Raw genomic sequence first — 13,446 nt, forward strand, 5'->3', positions numbered from 1 at the left:
ATTGAACTCAGGACCTCTGGAACAGCAGTTAGTTCTCTTAACCTCTGAGCCATCTCTCCAGCCCCAGTTTCCTTTTTTTTAAAGATTTATTTATTTATTTATATAGTATCTTGCCTGTAGGCCAGAAGAGGGCACCAGATTTCATTATAGGTGGTTGTGAGCCACCATGTGGTTGCTGGGAATTGAACTAAGGACCTCTGGAAGAGCAGTCAATGCTCTTAACCGCTGAGCCATCTCTCCAGCCCCCTCTTTTTTTTTCTGTTTTTAATTTGAAACATTTTCCACTAGGTACATAGTTCACACTGGCCTAGAACTCACTATAGTGCAGGCTGATCTTGACCTCAGCTTCTTCTGTCTCTGCCTGCTAGTGAGTGGGCTTACTTACCAGACCTAGCTATTTTATTTTTAAAGGCAGGGTCTCACTGTGTATCCCCGACAAGCTGGTATTTGCTAGGTAAATCAGGCTGGCCTTGAACTCATAGAAATCTGCCTGGTTCTTCCCTCTGAAGTGCTGGAATTAAAGGTGCTTCTCACCATGCCTGTCTTTTTTAATTTTTAAAAGCAAAAATAAAGACCATTCTTTCTTTCTGCACTACATTTCTCTTTTGCCATCACCCTTGCTGGCATTTTGATTGCATATGTGCTCTAAATATCTGGTCTGTTCTCTTCCCTGAAAACTGTTTACTGGGATATTAGTGTGGTCAAATCCAGTGTGCACTGATCTGAATTTTATTTGAAACATTCAGCACCAGTGTGCTCCCCCTTCTCCAAATGTCCTCTTTTCTTGGCATCCCTGAAACTGTTTCTTGGTTATTCCTATTCATCTGCCCATTTCTCTTTGACATCTTTTTGGGTCTTTTAACCGTCAGCCCTTTCTGTGATGGCCTTACTATCCACTGTCATGATCTCAGTTACCCCTGGGTGTGCATAGTTTCTAAATGGTCTAAATAGTTTTGAAAAGACTCAGTGCTTCTCCAACCTGTGTGTATCATTGGTGCCTGAAACAGTTCATGCTTGCCACGTGACAGATGCTCAGCAACCGGGTAGACACGTCCCTTCACTGAATGTAGGGGATTGAAGGTGTCACTGTGGATGTATGTATTTACAAGTCACCGATGGATTTTCCTCAGAGCGTCCTAGGAAGTCATTATTTCTGTCATTTTTAAAAAATATTTATTTATTTATTATGTATACAATATTCTGTCTGTGTGTATGCCTGCAGGCCAGAAGAGGGCACCAGACCTCATTACAGATGGTTGTGAGCCACCATGTGATTGCTGGGAATTGAACTCAGGACCTTTGAAAGAGCAGGCAATGCTCTTAACTGCTGAGCCATCTCTCCAGCCCTCTGTCATTATTTAACGTTGTACTTTTGCCATAAGAAAGAGGCAGAAGAAGTTTCAGTTTGTTTTTGGTGCTGTTTCATGTGTTTTTGTTGAAATGTGAGGTAGGATGTCCAAACAGATTCTAAAAGTTTGTGTTACCTGGGGATTTTCTTTAGTGTTGTGAATTGGAATGAACTTTATCTTTCCCGCTATAGCCTACCGTTTCCTTTTCTTAGGGGACTAGTGGAGAGATACTTGATTTGGGAGAAATTTTGTTGGGAGGGAGGGATTTCATGATAGCCAATTGTGGAAAAATGAAAAGTTCCTCTTTTTCACATGATCGGTTTGCTGGTGGAGCATGCATGTGACGGGTGCAAAGAAGGATACTAGATGTAGAGGAAATGGAAAAGGGCCTTTATCATTTACAGGAGAATTAATTATAGACAGAAGGTATCAAGTATACAGTTTACTGTATGCTGGCCAAAGAAAATGACCTCATTTCAGTTGGGAGAGATGGCTCTGTGGCTAAGAGCACTGGCTGCTCTTCCAGAGGACCTGGGTTCAAGTCCCAGCTCACATCTTGTGTACAGCCATCTCTAACTCATCCAGGGGATCTAACACCCTCTGTAGGCATTAGGCTCCCAAGTGGTGCACAGATAGATAGGCAGGCAAAAACACATACATTAAATAATAAAATCCAAAATGTGGAAAGAAGAAAATGGCTTTATTTTATATAAGAGTAGAAATAGATCTGTCTGATGCAGTGGAAAAATAGACTTAAGAACCTATATAAAGGGGACTGGAGAAATGGCTCAGAGGTTAAGAGCATTGCCTGCTCTTTCAAAGGTCCTGAGTTCAATTCCCAGCAACCACGTGGTGGCTCACAACCATCTGTAATGGGGTCTGGTGCCCTCTTCTGGCCTGCAGGCATACACACAGACAGAATATTGTATACATAACAAATAAATAAATATTTTTTTAAAAAAAAGGACCTATATAAAGAGTAGACTATTCCAAAAGCATTCTTAAGTGCTTGCTACACAAATGCACAAAGACTCAACCTCAACCAGTATTAGAGAACTTAACAAATAATGGATGGGTTGCAAGATCTGGGTCTTTCTCTCCTTACTGGTACCATGGTTTTCTTAGTTGTAAGGTGTGGATTTTATCTGTGTCCCTCAGTGAACACAGAGAAAGGGGGTCAATGTAAATATTCCTTGTTCTACTAGAAAGACAAATGATTGTGGCTTAACTAACAACCATTATCCTGGAAGCTAAGGACTGAAGCCTGAAATAGAAATGGTTTGAGATGTAGATGTTTTTTGTATGGCCAATGTTTTGACAGCCATTCCTTCTTTCTTTGTAGGCTTTAGAATCCAAATTAGCAGCTTGCAGGAACTTCGCAAAAGACCAAGCATCACGCAAACCCTATATCCCAGGGAGCGTTAACTGTGGGGTGATGAATAGCAATGGCCCAGAGTGCCCGAGGTCAGGGCGTGCAACCTTCTTCCATAAAGGGTAAGTCTTGTACAAAACCTAGGGCTTCATGAGTGACAGACAGTTATTCTACCACTGAACTACAGCTCCAATCCTTGTAATCACTGGTAATTTTAGTAAGATTGCAAATTTTTCTTTTTTTTTAATATTTATTTATTATGTATACAATATTCTGTCTGTGTGTATGCCTGCAGGCCAGAAGAGGGCACCAGACCCCATTACAAATGGTTGTGAGCTACCATGTGGTTGCTGGGAATTGAACTCAGGACCTTTGGAAGAGTAGGCAATGCTCTTAACCTCTGAGCCATCTCTCCAGCCCCAATTTTTTTTTTTTCTTTTTTGTTTTTTTGAGATAGGGTTTCTTTGTGTAGCTTTGGTGCCTGTTCTGGAACTACCTCTTTAGACCAGGCTGGCCTTGAACTCAGAACTGCTGGAATTAAAGGCGTCTACTACCACCATCCAGCAAGTTGACAAATATTCTCTATCTCTATCTCTCTCTCTCTCTCTCTCTCTCTCTCTCTCTCTCTTTTCTGAGACAGGGTTTCTCTGTAGACCAGGCTGGCATTGAACTCACAGAGATCTGCCGGTCTTTGCCTCCTGAGTGTTGGGATTAAAGGTATGCACCACCACTGCTGGGCTCCCTGGGATCATCTTACTATTCAAATCCCAGAGGATAGAGATTTGTTGTCTTCTGGTCCCCAAGGAGTTTGCTGCCTCTGGAATCTGCGGTGTCTGTCCTGGGGTTAGACTCTTAAATGCACCCGTGCTGGGCTCAGGCAAATATGCAGGGCTCTGGTGGACCTGCTTTCTGGGTGCTTACAGCTTGGGAAACTCAGCAAATTTTCTTTTAAGGAAAAGGGAGAACACTGCAATTATATTCAGGTTGTACAACAAACCTTTTATTTGAATAGTTTGGAAAAATACAAAGTCCTGCAGTCTTTAGACACTGGCTCACATATGAATCAGAATTCAAGGTCAGCGTGGTGTACCTAGTGAATTTCCAGCCAGCTAGAGTTACATAGCGAGACTGTCTCAAAAAGGAAAGAAAAAAGAAAACCAAAACAAAACAAAAGGGAAGAGGTGTGTGTGTATGCATGTGTTTAAATTTTATAAAGCTTTTAGGCTTGAAGCAGTGGCATAGAAGTATGTGCAGTGAAAATAAGTTCTCTGCTGTTGCACGATTTTGTCATTCTTAGAGCTAATTTGCAGACACGTCAGAGCAGATTTTTTTTTTTATGATATGCTATCTCCCAGAGACTAACTTCTATTTATTTATTTATTTATTTATTTATTTATTTATTTATTTATTATTTATACAGTTAGCCAGAAGAGGGTACCAGACCTCATTACAGATGGTTGTGGGCCACCATGTGGTTGCTGGGAATTGAACTCAAGACCTTTGGAAGAGCGGGCAATGCTCTTAACCGCTGAGCCATCTCTCCAGCCCCCCAGAGCAGATTTTTTATGCGTCTGCTAGAAGCTTCTTACAGCATATCTATAAGAGTACACTTTGAATATTACTTGGTAACTGGCATGTTTTCACTTACATTGCCAGTATCTTTCTATGTCAGTACCTTTCATTCTGCTTTATCTTGTTTTCTCTCTAAAATGCCTGGTTATCTTCTTGTTATGGTGTGACTTAATATAGGAATATGGGACCTATAATCAGTCTGTTACCTTGGGTAGTTGTTCCTGGAACAGCAGCTGATGTGCTCATCGTCCCTTGCCATTGTGTCTTGTGAGTGGAAGAGGCAGCTTTAAAACCACCAACAATGCAGGAACAGCTCTAGTTAGAGCTTGTTTATGGAAGACCTGATTGTCTATATACTCTACTCTGTTATTTTTATTTCTGAGTCAGGATTTTTCTGTCTAGCCCTGGCTGTCCTAGAACTCACTAAGTACACCAGGATGGCCTCAGACTCACAGAGATCCTCCTGCTCTGCCTCCGAGTTCTGGGGTTAAAGGCGTGCGCCACCATGCTTGGTTACAGTCTACTTTTAAGAGTTTTATTGTTTGCCCCTGTAATGGAATGTTCCAGTCTATTGCTGTTTCTTTTGGCATTTCTATCCTGACCGTTACAACAAGGACCTCCTACTAAAAGCACCTTATAAAATAGCAGTGTGTAAGTCAGAACTCTGTTCTATCTCTTAGGGTTCCCCAGGTGGGCTAAGTATAAAATTAACTTTCATCAGGCTTGGGAGTACCCATTTTTGAGCTGTCTGGAACAACATGACATGGACAGGCATTTTCTCATTAGACTAGCCATTCCCTGAATGATACAGAGAAAGTTTAGAGGAAGTCTTCAAGAGTGTTGAAAAATTGTGATTACTCTAGTAGAGTAGTTATTAGATTCTCTCTGTCTCTGGAATCATATTTTTCGATGGTCTGCAGGCAGCATCTTACAGTGTGAGAGGAGACGTGGACCAGAGATGGATTGGTTAGGCAGGGACCTTTGTGTAGAAAGTGCTGGCAGGTAGTCATAGTGAGGAAGGAATAAACTCACTCAGGCGTTCTGCTCTCTGGTATTTGCCTCCCGTCCCAGAGTACCAGGGCAGGCATTGCTCAGAGATGATGAACCTGCCCTTGGATGTGGAGCCTCAGTGTACACTAAGAGGAGTGTCTGGAATTCTACCCAAACTCTTGCCCCCAGAAACAGCTAGATGCATTGTTTCCCCTATTTCCTGAACTGAATAAAGGAGAATGTGCTTCCTGAAAGAACCAGATAGTTGCTGTTTGTGTTTTGTCTTAAATTACGAAAATTTTATGTTGTACTGTTTCTACTAACAATGAAATATGCTTTTATGGATTGTCTCTTGTCTTTATTTAACAAGTGGCTTGTGGATACACGGTGCAGTGTTAACTTGCTAGTTCTTCAGGAGTCCGCTCTTCACTGCTCTGCGGGGTTGGCTGTGCTACTGCTTCCTGCTGCTTTGCTTTCATTCTGGCTGTCTGTGGTCACCCTGGCTTTTAACCTGTTGACTAGGGAAAATCCAAGATGGTTGTGTACCAGCTGTAAGAGGAAAGGGCAATAGCATGACTTGTAGATACACTGTTAATATTCTGATTTGTCAAAGAAAAGCCAGTCTTTGTAGACGTGTGACTTGGGTCTTGAACATGTGAACCTGGGCTGTGGGTTTGCCTTGCTGCCCCTGTTCCTGAGCAGTCTCTGCTGTAGCTCACTAGTGTGACTGCAGACAGTCGGGGATTTTCTTGGGAGGGTTGAATGTGTTCAAATCCTTCAGAGGCAGTGTACTGGGTGCATGGCCTTAACTGAGTCAGAAGAGTTTGCAGATCATGGTTATTTGAGGACTTCTTAGAACCAGGAGTGCCCTCTGAGGTTTCTGCCAGCCCCTCAGATGCAGGCTGCTGTGCCTGATCACCCTAGTTTCTCCACCACTGATATTCTTTATATTCCAGACTAAGTTTGTGTGCAATTTGTGTGTTACTTGAATGTGCTCTCAAACGTTTTTTCTTCCATAACTTGAATCTGGTTTCATATGCATTGCTTGCACATGGTACAGATGGTGGGTCCACCAGTCAGGCTTTTCTGGGTCATATGTAGGTAGGTGTGGGCTCATTTCAGGGCCCGATGTGAAAATAGTGTTTGTATTGCCTTTTAATGATTTTTCCTTTTTTTTTATTAGGCAAGAAAAAGTCATATTTCCCACGTTGTTCATGGGTAACTCAATTTGTTTGCTGTGCTCTCTTCTCTGTCTTACTGATGCTGTGTGGTGGAAGACACATTAACACACTGGTTTACTAACTGCATGGGGCTGACTCGGCTTTAACCAACTTTTAGCCCGTGAGTGAGCTTTCAAGGCCCTGTCTGACTTGATGACACCATTGCTGTAGTTCTGTGTGCAGGGATAACAGCCCACCAGGAGTGTGTGCCTGTGGGCTCAGCTAGGTGACTGAGGTCGAAGGTGGCTTGAGCTCAGATGGTGAAGCCAGCTTGGCAAGGGTGAGTGAGATAGCTCTTCAGCAAAGTTAGACCAATGTCGTGGTCCTGAGTGGCATTCCCTGCTCTAGGGCAGGGTAGTGTCTGAGTTGAGGGTTGGAGGTGATAATAGGCTCCAGGATTACATCTCACTGTCTTCATGGGGACAGGTCCCTTCTGCATCCGTTCCCCTTTCAGAAGCTGGTGATAATGAACTCCCTTCTTCTGCACTCGCTTTTGTGTTTTCGTATTAAACTGGGGCTGGTAAATGGAAGGTGTGTAGACTCTACCTTCCCTTTCTGAACTGTTTGGCATAGCCTGGGTAGAGACCTGGGACTGCTTCGTGTTCTGTTTACTCACAGGGAGACTTGGCTCTGGATGTCCATTCTGTCCTGTTCTGCGAGTCAGCTCAAGTTGCCCTCCTTCCTCCTTACTGCCCGCCCTCTCAGGAGCTTTTATCTTGCTTGACAGACTAAGCTTTGCTTTTTTTTTTTTTTTTTTTTTTTGACAGGGTTTCTCTGTGGTTTTGGAGTAAGCCTTGCTTTTTTTGTACTGTTAGATGATAGCCCTCCTGACTGACCACAGTGGTGCAGTTTCCGATGCTAAAGCGCCTGTCTGGAGGTGAAGTCAGTTTTACCTTAGCTAGATTTGGGGTGTGAGTTCACTAATAGCGTGCTTGGAGCCTCTTTCTGCATATTTGATTCCCAGAGCTGTCTCTATTCCTGCATATGCCCTTCATTTAACTTTGTGTGACTCACTGGGCATTTATCTCTCTACATCTGCACCTGGTATATTTGAAGGCTTTTCTCCTTGGGAACCTTCTTCATTGAATACATTTTACAGTTTCTTGAAGGGGCCTCTCCAGAGGTGATTGACTTTCTTTTCCTCTGCTTTTAACTTCCTTCGTCTGACTCAGAAAAGAAGTGCTAGATAAGACCCTCTGCCCAACACACCTCCGAGTTCTCCCACCACACAGAGACGTCACTAGACCCACTAGACCCACCTGTGTCCTGGAGCATGGAAGTGGCTGCTCACTGAGGGCTCCTGAGCAGCCTGGGAATAGAGGAGGCTGGGAAAGGGTGGGATACCCAGAGGTAGTTGGGGCTAAATAAGTCACTAATAATAGCTCCGTTGGTGAGGCTGGGCTAATAACTGGATCTTCTCTTGGTTTGATTTCCTCTGTAACCATGGAAATGAACTTGATGCTACTTTAAAGTACATTTAATTTTGTCCTGCACTGTTCCTTGGTGACTGCTGCTTTTGCACATCCCAGTTGACCTTATGACAAACTCTTGGCAACCTACAGTGTGCTCCTGTGTGATGAGTTGGAGGCTTTCTGTAGTGTAGCTTGCCTGCCCCTGCGAAGGACAGGGGTGGAGGTTCATGTGTTGGACAGTAGGTCTCGTGTAGTTCTTCCTGTGGTTGTCGGAGAGTATTGGGACCTCTGGGTCTACATAGGCAAACTACAGATGGGGCTGTGAGGCAAGTGCTGTCCTGGCAAACAGACTGTGGTCCTAGGCCTCAGGAGAAGCATAGGCATGCAGCTTTCAGGGAAGATGTAAAGAGAGAAAAGTGCTGTTTAGCACAGAAGTAGAACAAAGCATGGGCTGGGGCTGGGGAGTCGAACTACTGCTCTTGGTTTCTGTGTATAGCTTGATTGCCAGGTATGAGCTGTGTTCAGTCTCTTGATACATGAACTGTTTCCTGAATTTAGTTGGGGTTCTATATCAAGACCCTCTGCATGTCTGTTTCTTTGTGCCATTGGTGACTGTTTATGAACCAGGGGTCTTTGCAGGGAATATGTGACTCACTTTTTAGAGAATGTCTCTTTTTGAGTCTGTGTTCGACTCCTTGGATCCTTCCACAAGCAAGTGGATGACAGCGGTGGGCAAGAATGGTGTGGTGTGGTCCCTCAGTGTTGCTAATAGGATGGATTCGCCTGAGACGTGTCTTAAACTAGAAAGGCTGAAATTGTCTCCTGAGATCTTGTGCTTCTCCCTCTCCTTTTCCCTCCCCTCGCTTCCTGTGGCTGCATGCTGATGGGTGGATTTGGGGGTTCTTCACCTTGCTGGGTGTGCCTGATTGTTGGTGCTTGTGTGGAGCTGGGTTGCCGTGTATAGGTACAAAAAAAACCCCAACTCTTATCTGGCTTTGCTTGCTAAACATTATTTTTTTTTCTTCTTAAGATACTGGTATTGCAATAGATTTGTAAAATAATAAAGTATAAACTAGTAAAATTTATCTACAACCCAGAGAATACATTTTGTTAAAATTTCCTTCTATGATATAGATGATTCCATTACGTATATGTGTATATGTAATATAATCCACGTGTTTTATATTTATGTGTGTGTGTCTAAAGAGTTTTTCAATCTAGACTTAACTATATTAATCCATAGTGTCTGTGTAAAAGGCTGGAATAGAATAGAATCTAGGCTATACACTGCTTACATTTTCTTTTTTAATGTCACACTAAACATAGGCAGTTTGGGTAGCTTACTTCTTTTTCTTTGTATCATTAAATACATACTGAATATTTTCCCTTGCTATTAAAAATATTGTAAGTTACATTCTTAATAGTTGTATTTATATTTCATTTTTTGTTGTATATTTAACTAGCTCTCTATTGACATTTAGACTTTTTGATGGTTTAAAAAAAATCAGGAATGTGATAGTGGCCCATATGACAGAGTTGCCTAGAAAGGGGTGTGTGGCCTCAGTACCCCAGGACTGTGAACTGTCTGTCCATTCTCTTATCACTAGTGCCTTCTGGGCAACCACTTGGGATTCAGGATTTTACTGTGGGCAGGGGAGAGAACTAGTTACAGAAATCAGCTAATTTCCTGTGTGTAGAGTGATTTTACATGAGCCTCTTTTTCTTCTCTTCTTCCCTTGCTGTTCTGATCACCCCACAGGGCGGTAAACGGCTTCGATCCAGCTCCTCCCCCTCCTGGGCTGGGCTCCTCGCGGCCATCCTCAGCACCCGGTATGCTGCCTCTCAGTGTGTGAGTGCCCGGTCTCCAGGTGGGGCCCCTGCCCTCTTCCAGCAGCCCAGGACACCTACGCCTCGTCCCTCGGTACCTGGGTCCAGCCCTGTGCCCCTGTCTGCCTCTCCACCGCTGGCAGAGGGCAGGCTGCATGCAGTGGCGGCTGCTGGGCCCTGCCCAGCCCCAGGACTCTGCGCGATATCAATACTGGCTATTTTCTCTTCTTGCCGTAGTGCCGTTGGTTTCACATGATTGCACTTTTGTGGGTCACAAGTGATACATACATGTATTACTCGATCACTGGATGTGGAAGTACCCGTTCATCCATCTGCCTCATAGCCCCATTTTGCTGTGCTGATAGGATTTAGTTGTGTTTAGGACATTGCAGATCTTCTAGAAGTTCTCCTCAATCAGGTTGACAAGACCCTTCTAAGCTCCCAGCCAAGCATCTTTAGTGCTCACAATCATGTGTCCCCCATCTCACCTACAGTTCAGACCATCCTGTACCTTCTGACTTTCTGTAAGGAGCCCATTCCACATTGGCTTACTCTCAAAGCAGCAAGATGCAGGAGGCAGGGGCATCTGGGACCTAGGCACTCCAGGGCTGAGCCTCTGTGTGCCTCAGACTCAGGAAGCGGGTGGCAACCTTCTCGCCAGCTTTCCGATCCCTCAGTTCAGTAACATCTCTTAGAGCATTTTGTTTTCTCTTCGGAAGGGTCTGTCCAGTTGCATTGGGAAGGGTTGAGGGGCCTGATTCTGGGGCAGGTTGGTGCGAGCAGTTGGGGCAGACTGGCCAGAAGTGTTTGTCCCTTGCACCCTTTGGTCATTCTCACGCTGCACTTACTGTTTACATTTGTTTTATTGTACATAGGTTTGTAAACATTATTGCCTAAGATATTTGTATATAACTTGGGCTTTGTAGCTTTTATTTATTCAGACTCATATGGCATGTTAATTAATGACTTACGATGGTGTCCTACTCTGGGCAGCTGTATAGAATCATCATGTGGTTAAAAGAAAATAATTCCCTCCAAAAAATTCTTTTAATGTGTAAACAATAAATTTCACAGAAAAAAAAGGCCAAGTTTTCTTTATTTGGTTCTTGCTGTGCTATGAGAAAAGAGCATACAAAGGCAGTTCAGTGTCTTCTTCCACATGGGATGTGTGATGCAAACAGGTGTGAAATGAGAAGACTGCGGCCACAGGCGATGCCTTACTCGTGCACGTTTCTAGTAGTGCACCATTTCCGCGGGGAGCTTGGGAGTGCTCCGGACCCCACAGGAGAGCAGAGAGGACAGAACAGGGCATGGAGTACCTACCTGGGCCCAGGAGCTCGTCCCCAGTTGTACTGCATACAACAGTGTGTGCCACAAGTGCTGGGATTGGAGAAATTTCATGGACATGGGCTTCTCTCACACTTCCTTCCTTGGGTTGATGTTAGCAGTTGAGAAAAGTTCCAGGTGCCATGTTGAGGAAACTGCAAAATGGGGCCAGTATGCATTGTTTCCTGAGCTGCCTGCTTACAGCAGCACAAACACAGGGAGCTTCATAGCTTAAGACTACAAGTATGCTGATGGAGGAAGGTGGATCTGAGTTCGATTGGAGGCCAGCCTGGTGTGCTTAGCCCCAGGATAGTCAGAACTATGTAGAGACCCTGTCTCCACCCCCACCTCAAAAAACAAAACCAAACAATAGCAAAAAAACCCAGGTGAATGGAAGCCCTAAGTGAACAGGAAACGTTTAAGTAAGATGAGCCTTCAAACTTACTCTGTTAACAAATGACAAGAAGTCTATTCTTGGAGATTTTTGTCATAAGCTGACATCAAGAGGCACCTGCGGTTGTGTGTGAATGGTGGAAAACGGTCTGTACTGTCTCCCAGTTGCTCTAAGTGGTGGAAGATTGTCTGTACCATCTCACTGATTGCCCTGAGTGGTGGACGGTCTGTACAGCCTTCAGCTTCTTGCTAAACTGCTTTTGGGAGGATTGGATTAGGTCAGAGGTTGAACAGTTAGCAGACCTTTGTGAATGCAAGGGTGAAGCTAAGTCCTCATCTCTGGCTCCCAGGGATTGATTTCTCAGATGTTCTGAGGCTTTGTACCCTTGGGTTTATCTAGACTGCTCTGTCTATTGCTGTTGTCACGGGGATGGGATACTACGCTGCTTTGGCTGCAGTATGTGTTACATGTCCTGGCTCCTGCTGGGGAGCCCTCTTCCCATGACCCCATGAGAACACTGGCTGATCGTCCTTAGCGCCCTCTGAAATGAATGCTTTGGATACTTTGTCCTTTCTGGCCTAAGTTTGACTCTCCAGAAGCAATAGTTCTCAACCTTCCTAACGCTGTGACCCTTTCTCATATTGTGGTCACCCCAACTCTAAAATTATTTTCGTTGCTACTTCATAACTATAATTTTGCTACTTGTTATGAATCGTAATGTAAATATCCGATATTTGTGACCTTGAGGGATTGCAACCCACAGGTTGAGGACCACTGCTTTAAAGGTTGCCCAGAGTCCCTGCTTTCCTTGTGGCCCAGCCATTGTTGAATAATCAGGGTTGGGAAATCCCTGCACTGGGTCTGTGGCAGCCTTCCCTTTTCAAGTGCTGATCTTGCCTCCCCAAATGTCCACTTCTTGGCTCAGAGCCTGAAACCTAATGTGTGAGGCCAGGGGACTGCATAAATGAGCACAGGGTAGCTACTCCCAGACCCCCGTTTGCAGAAGGGACAGCTCAGAGCAAGGCCAGGATTGGAAATGGGGCCATTATCCGTGTTCTCTTCCCAAACTGGGAGGCCTCGCAACTCACTGTTAGTATGGACCTGGGCGTTCCTCTTGCCTCAGCCTCCTGAAATTTATGTATGTGCCTGGCTTAAAAGGGCAAATGTGAAAACAGAGCAAATTTGTTAGTGCTGTGTTGGGGACCAGATGGGGTTTGTGCTGTTTTATGATTCTTTGTCCTGCTGTCCGTCTGCACCCACAGGAATTGTGCTAGCGTTTCCCTGAGGCAGATGTGACCCACCACTGACCGGGAGCCCTGTAAGCAGGCGTCATACTCTCATCTCCACTAACATGCAGTACGTAGAATCCTGCCTGGAAGGAGGGCGGGGCTCACTTACGTTAGGCTGGCAGTGTAGGCCTGAGTGATACACTTCAGTGAGGCTCAGTGCACTACAGGATGGAGCTAGGAAACACTTGTTTATCAAGTTTCTGATAGGAAAAAAAAATGTTCGAATATTGATTTCACTGTTGAGGGGAAGACATGTACTTTTAAGTCACTAATTTCATTATGTTATATTCTTCATGTCGTAATCTGGGCGGACAGTGTGATAGCTATAAAAGCTTGCTTTTGGGATAGTACCCCAAGAAATGGATAAACTTCAATAAAGTAAAATAAACATGAGTGTCTGGTGGCAGGGGATGATTAGGGTGGCTTAGCATTATAGAGCAGGGTGGCCTTGCAGTGCCGATACCAGGAGAGCACGAACAGCAGTGACGCCAGTGCAGCTAGTTTACACAGGAAAGTCAAGGGATGGAAAGCGTGCTGCTGGCTTACTCTTCAGATTTTAAAATTGCCTCTAAAGTTGCCCAAATTAAAGAAAAATCAAAATAATAACACCAGTTTTCTTTTCCTGTGCATGTTGGCCTGAGACCTGTGCTGAGAGGAAGACAGCGTGGCTGCTCTGATCTGCCTAGTAGCCACCC

General features: G+C 44.4%; 1 protein-coding gene across 2 annotated transcripts in view; it reads left to right on the forward strand.

The window, feature by feature from the left end:
- Positions 1–9,948, forward strand: part of Ndel1 (nudE neurodevelopment protein 1 like 1) — a 32,802-nt gene extending 22,854 nt beyond the window's left edge. Inside the window, exons 8-10 of one of the 2 annotated variants that reach the window (XM_041665656.1) lie at positions 2,692–2,843; positions 6,467–6,501; positions 9,675–9,948. In XM_041665656.1, coding sequence (XP_041521590.1) covers positions 2,692–2,843; positions 6,467–6,501; positions 9,675–9,682 — 195 coding nt within the window. In that variant the 3' untranslated portion in view covers positions 9,683–9,948. The remainder of the gene's footprint in view (positions 1–2,691; positions 2,844–6,466; positions 6,502–9,674) is intronic. The other variant, XM_041665655.1, reaches the window with a different exon arrangement.
- Positions 9,949–13,446: the final 3,498 nt, after the last annotated feature.

This window comes from Microtus oregoni, unplaced genomic scaffold (genome assembly GCF_018167655.1).
Source record: "Microtus oregoni isolate MIOR12 unplaced genomic scaffold, Mior012 000015F_ref0000493, whole genome shotgun sequence".
Lineage (NCBI taxonomy): Eukaryota > Metazoa > Chordata > Mammalia > Rodentia > Cricetidae > Microtus > Microtus oregoni.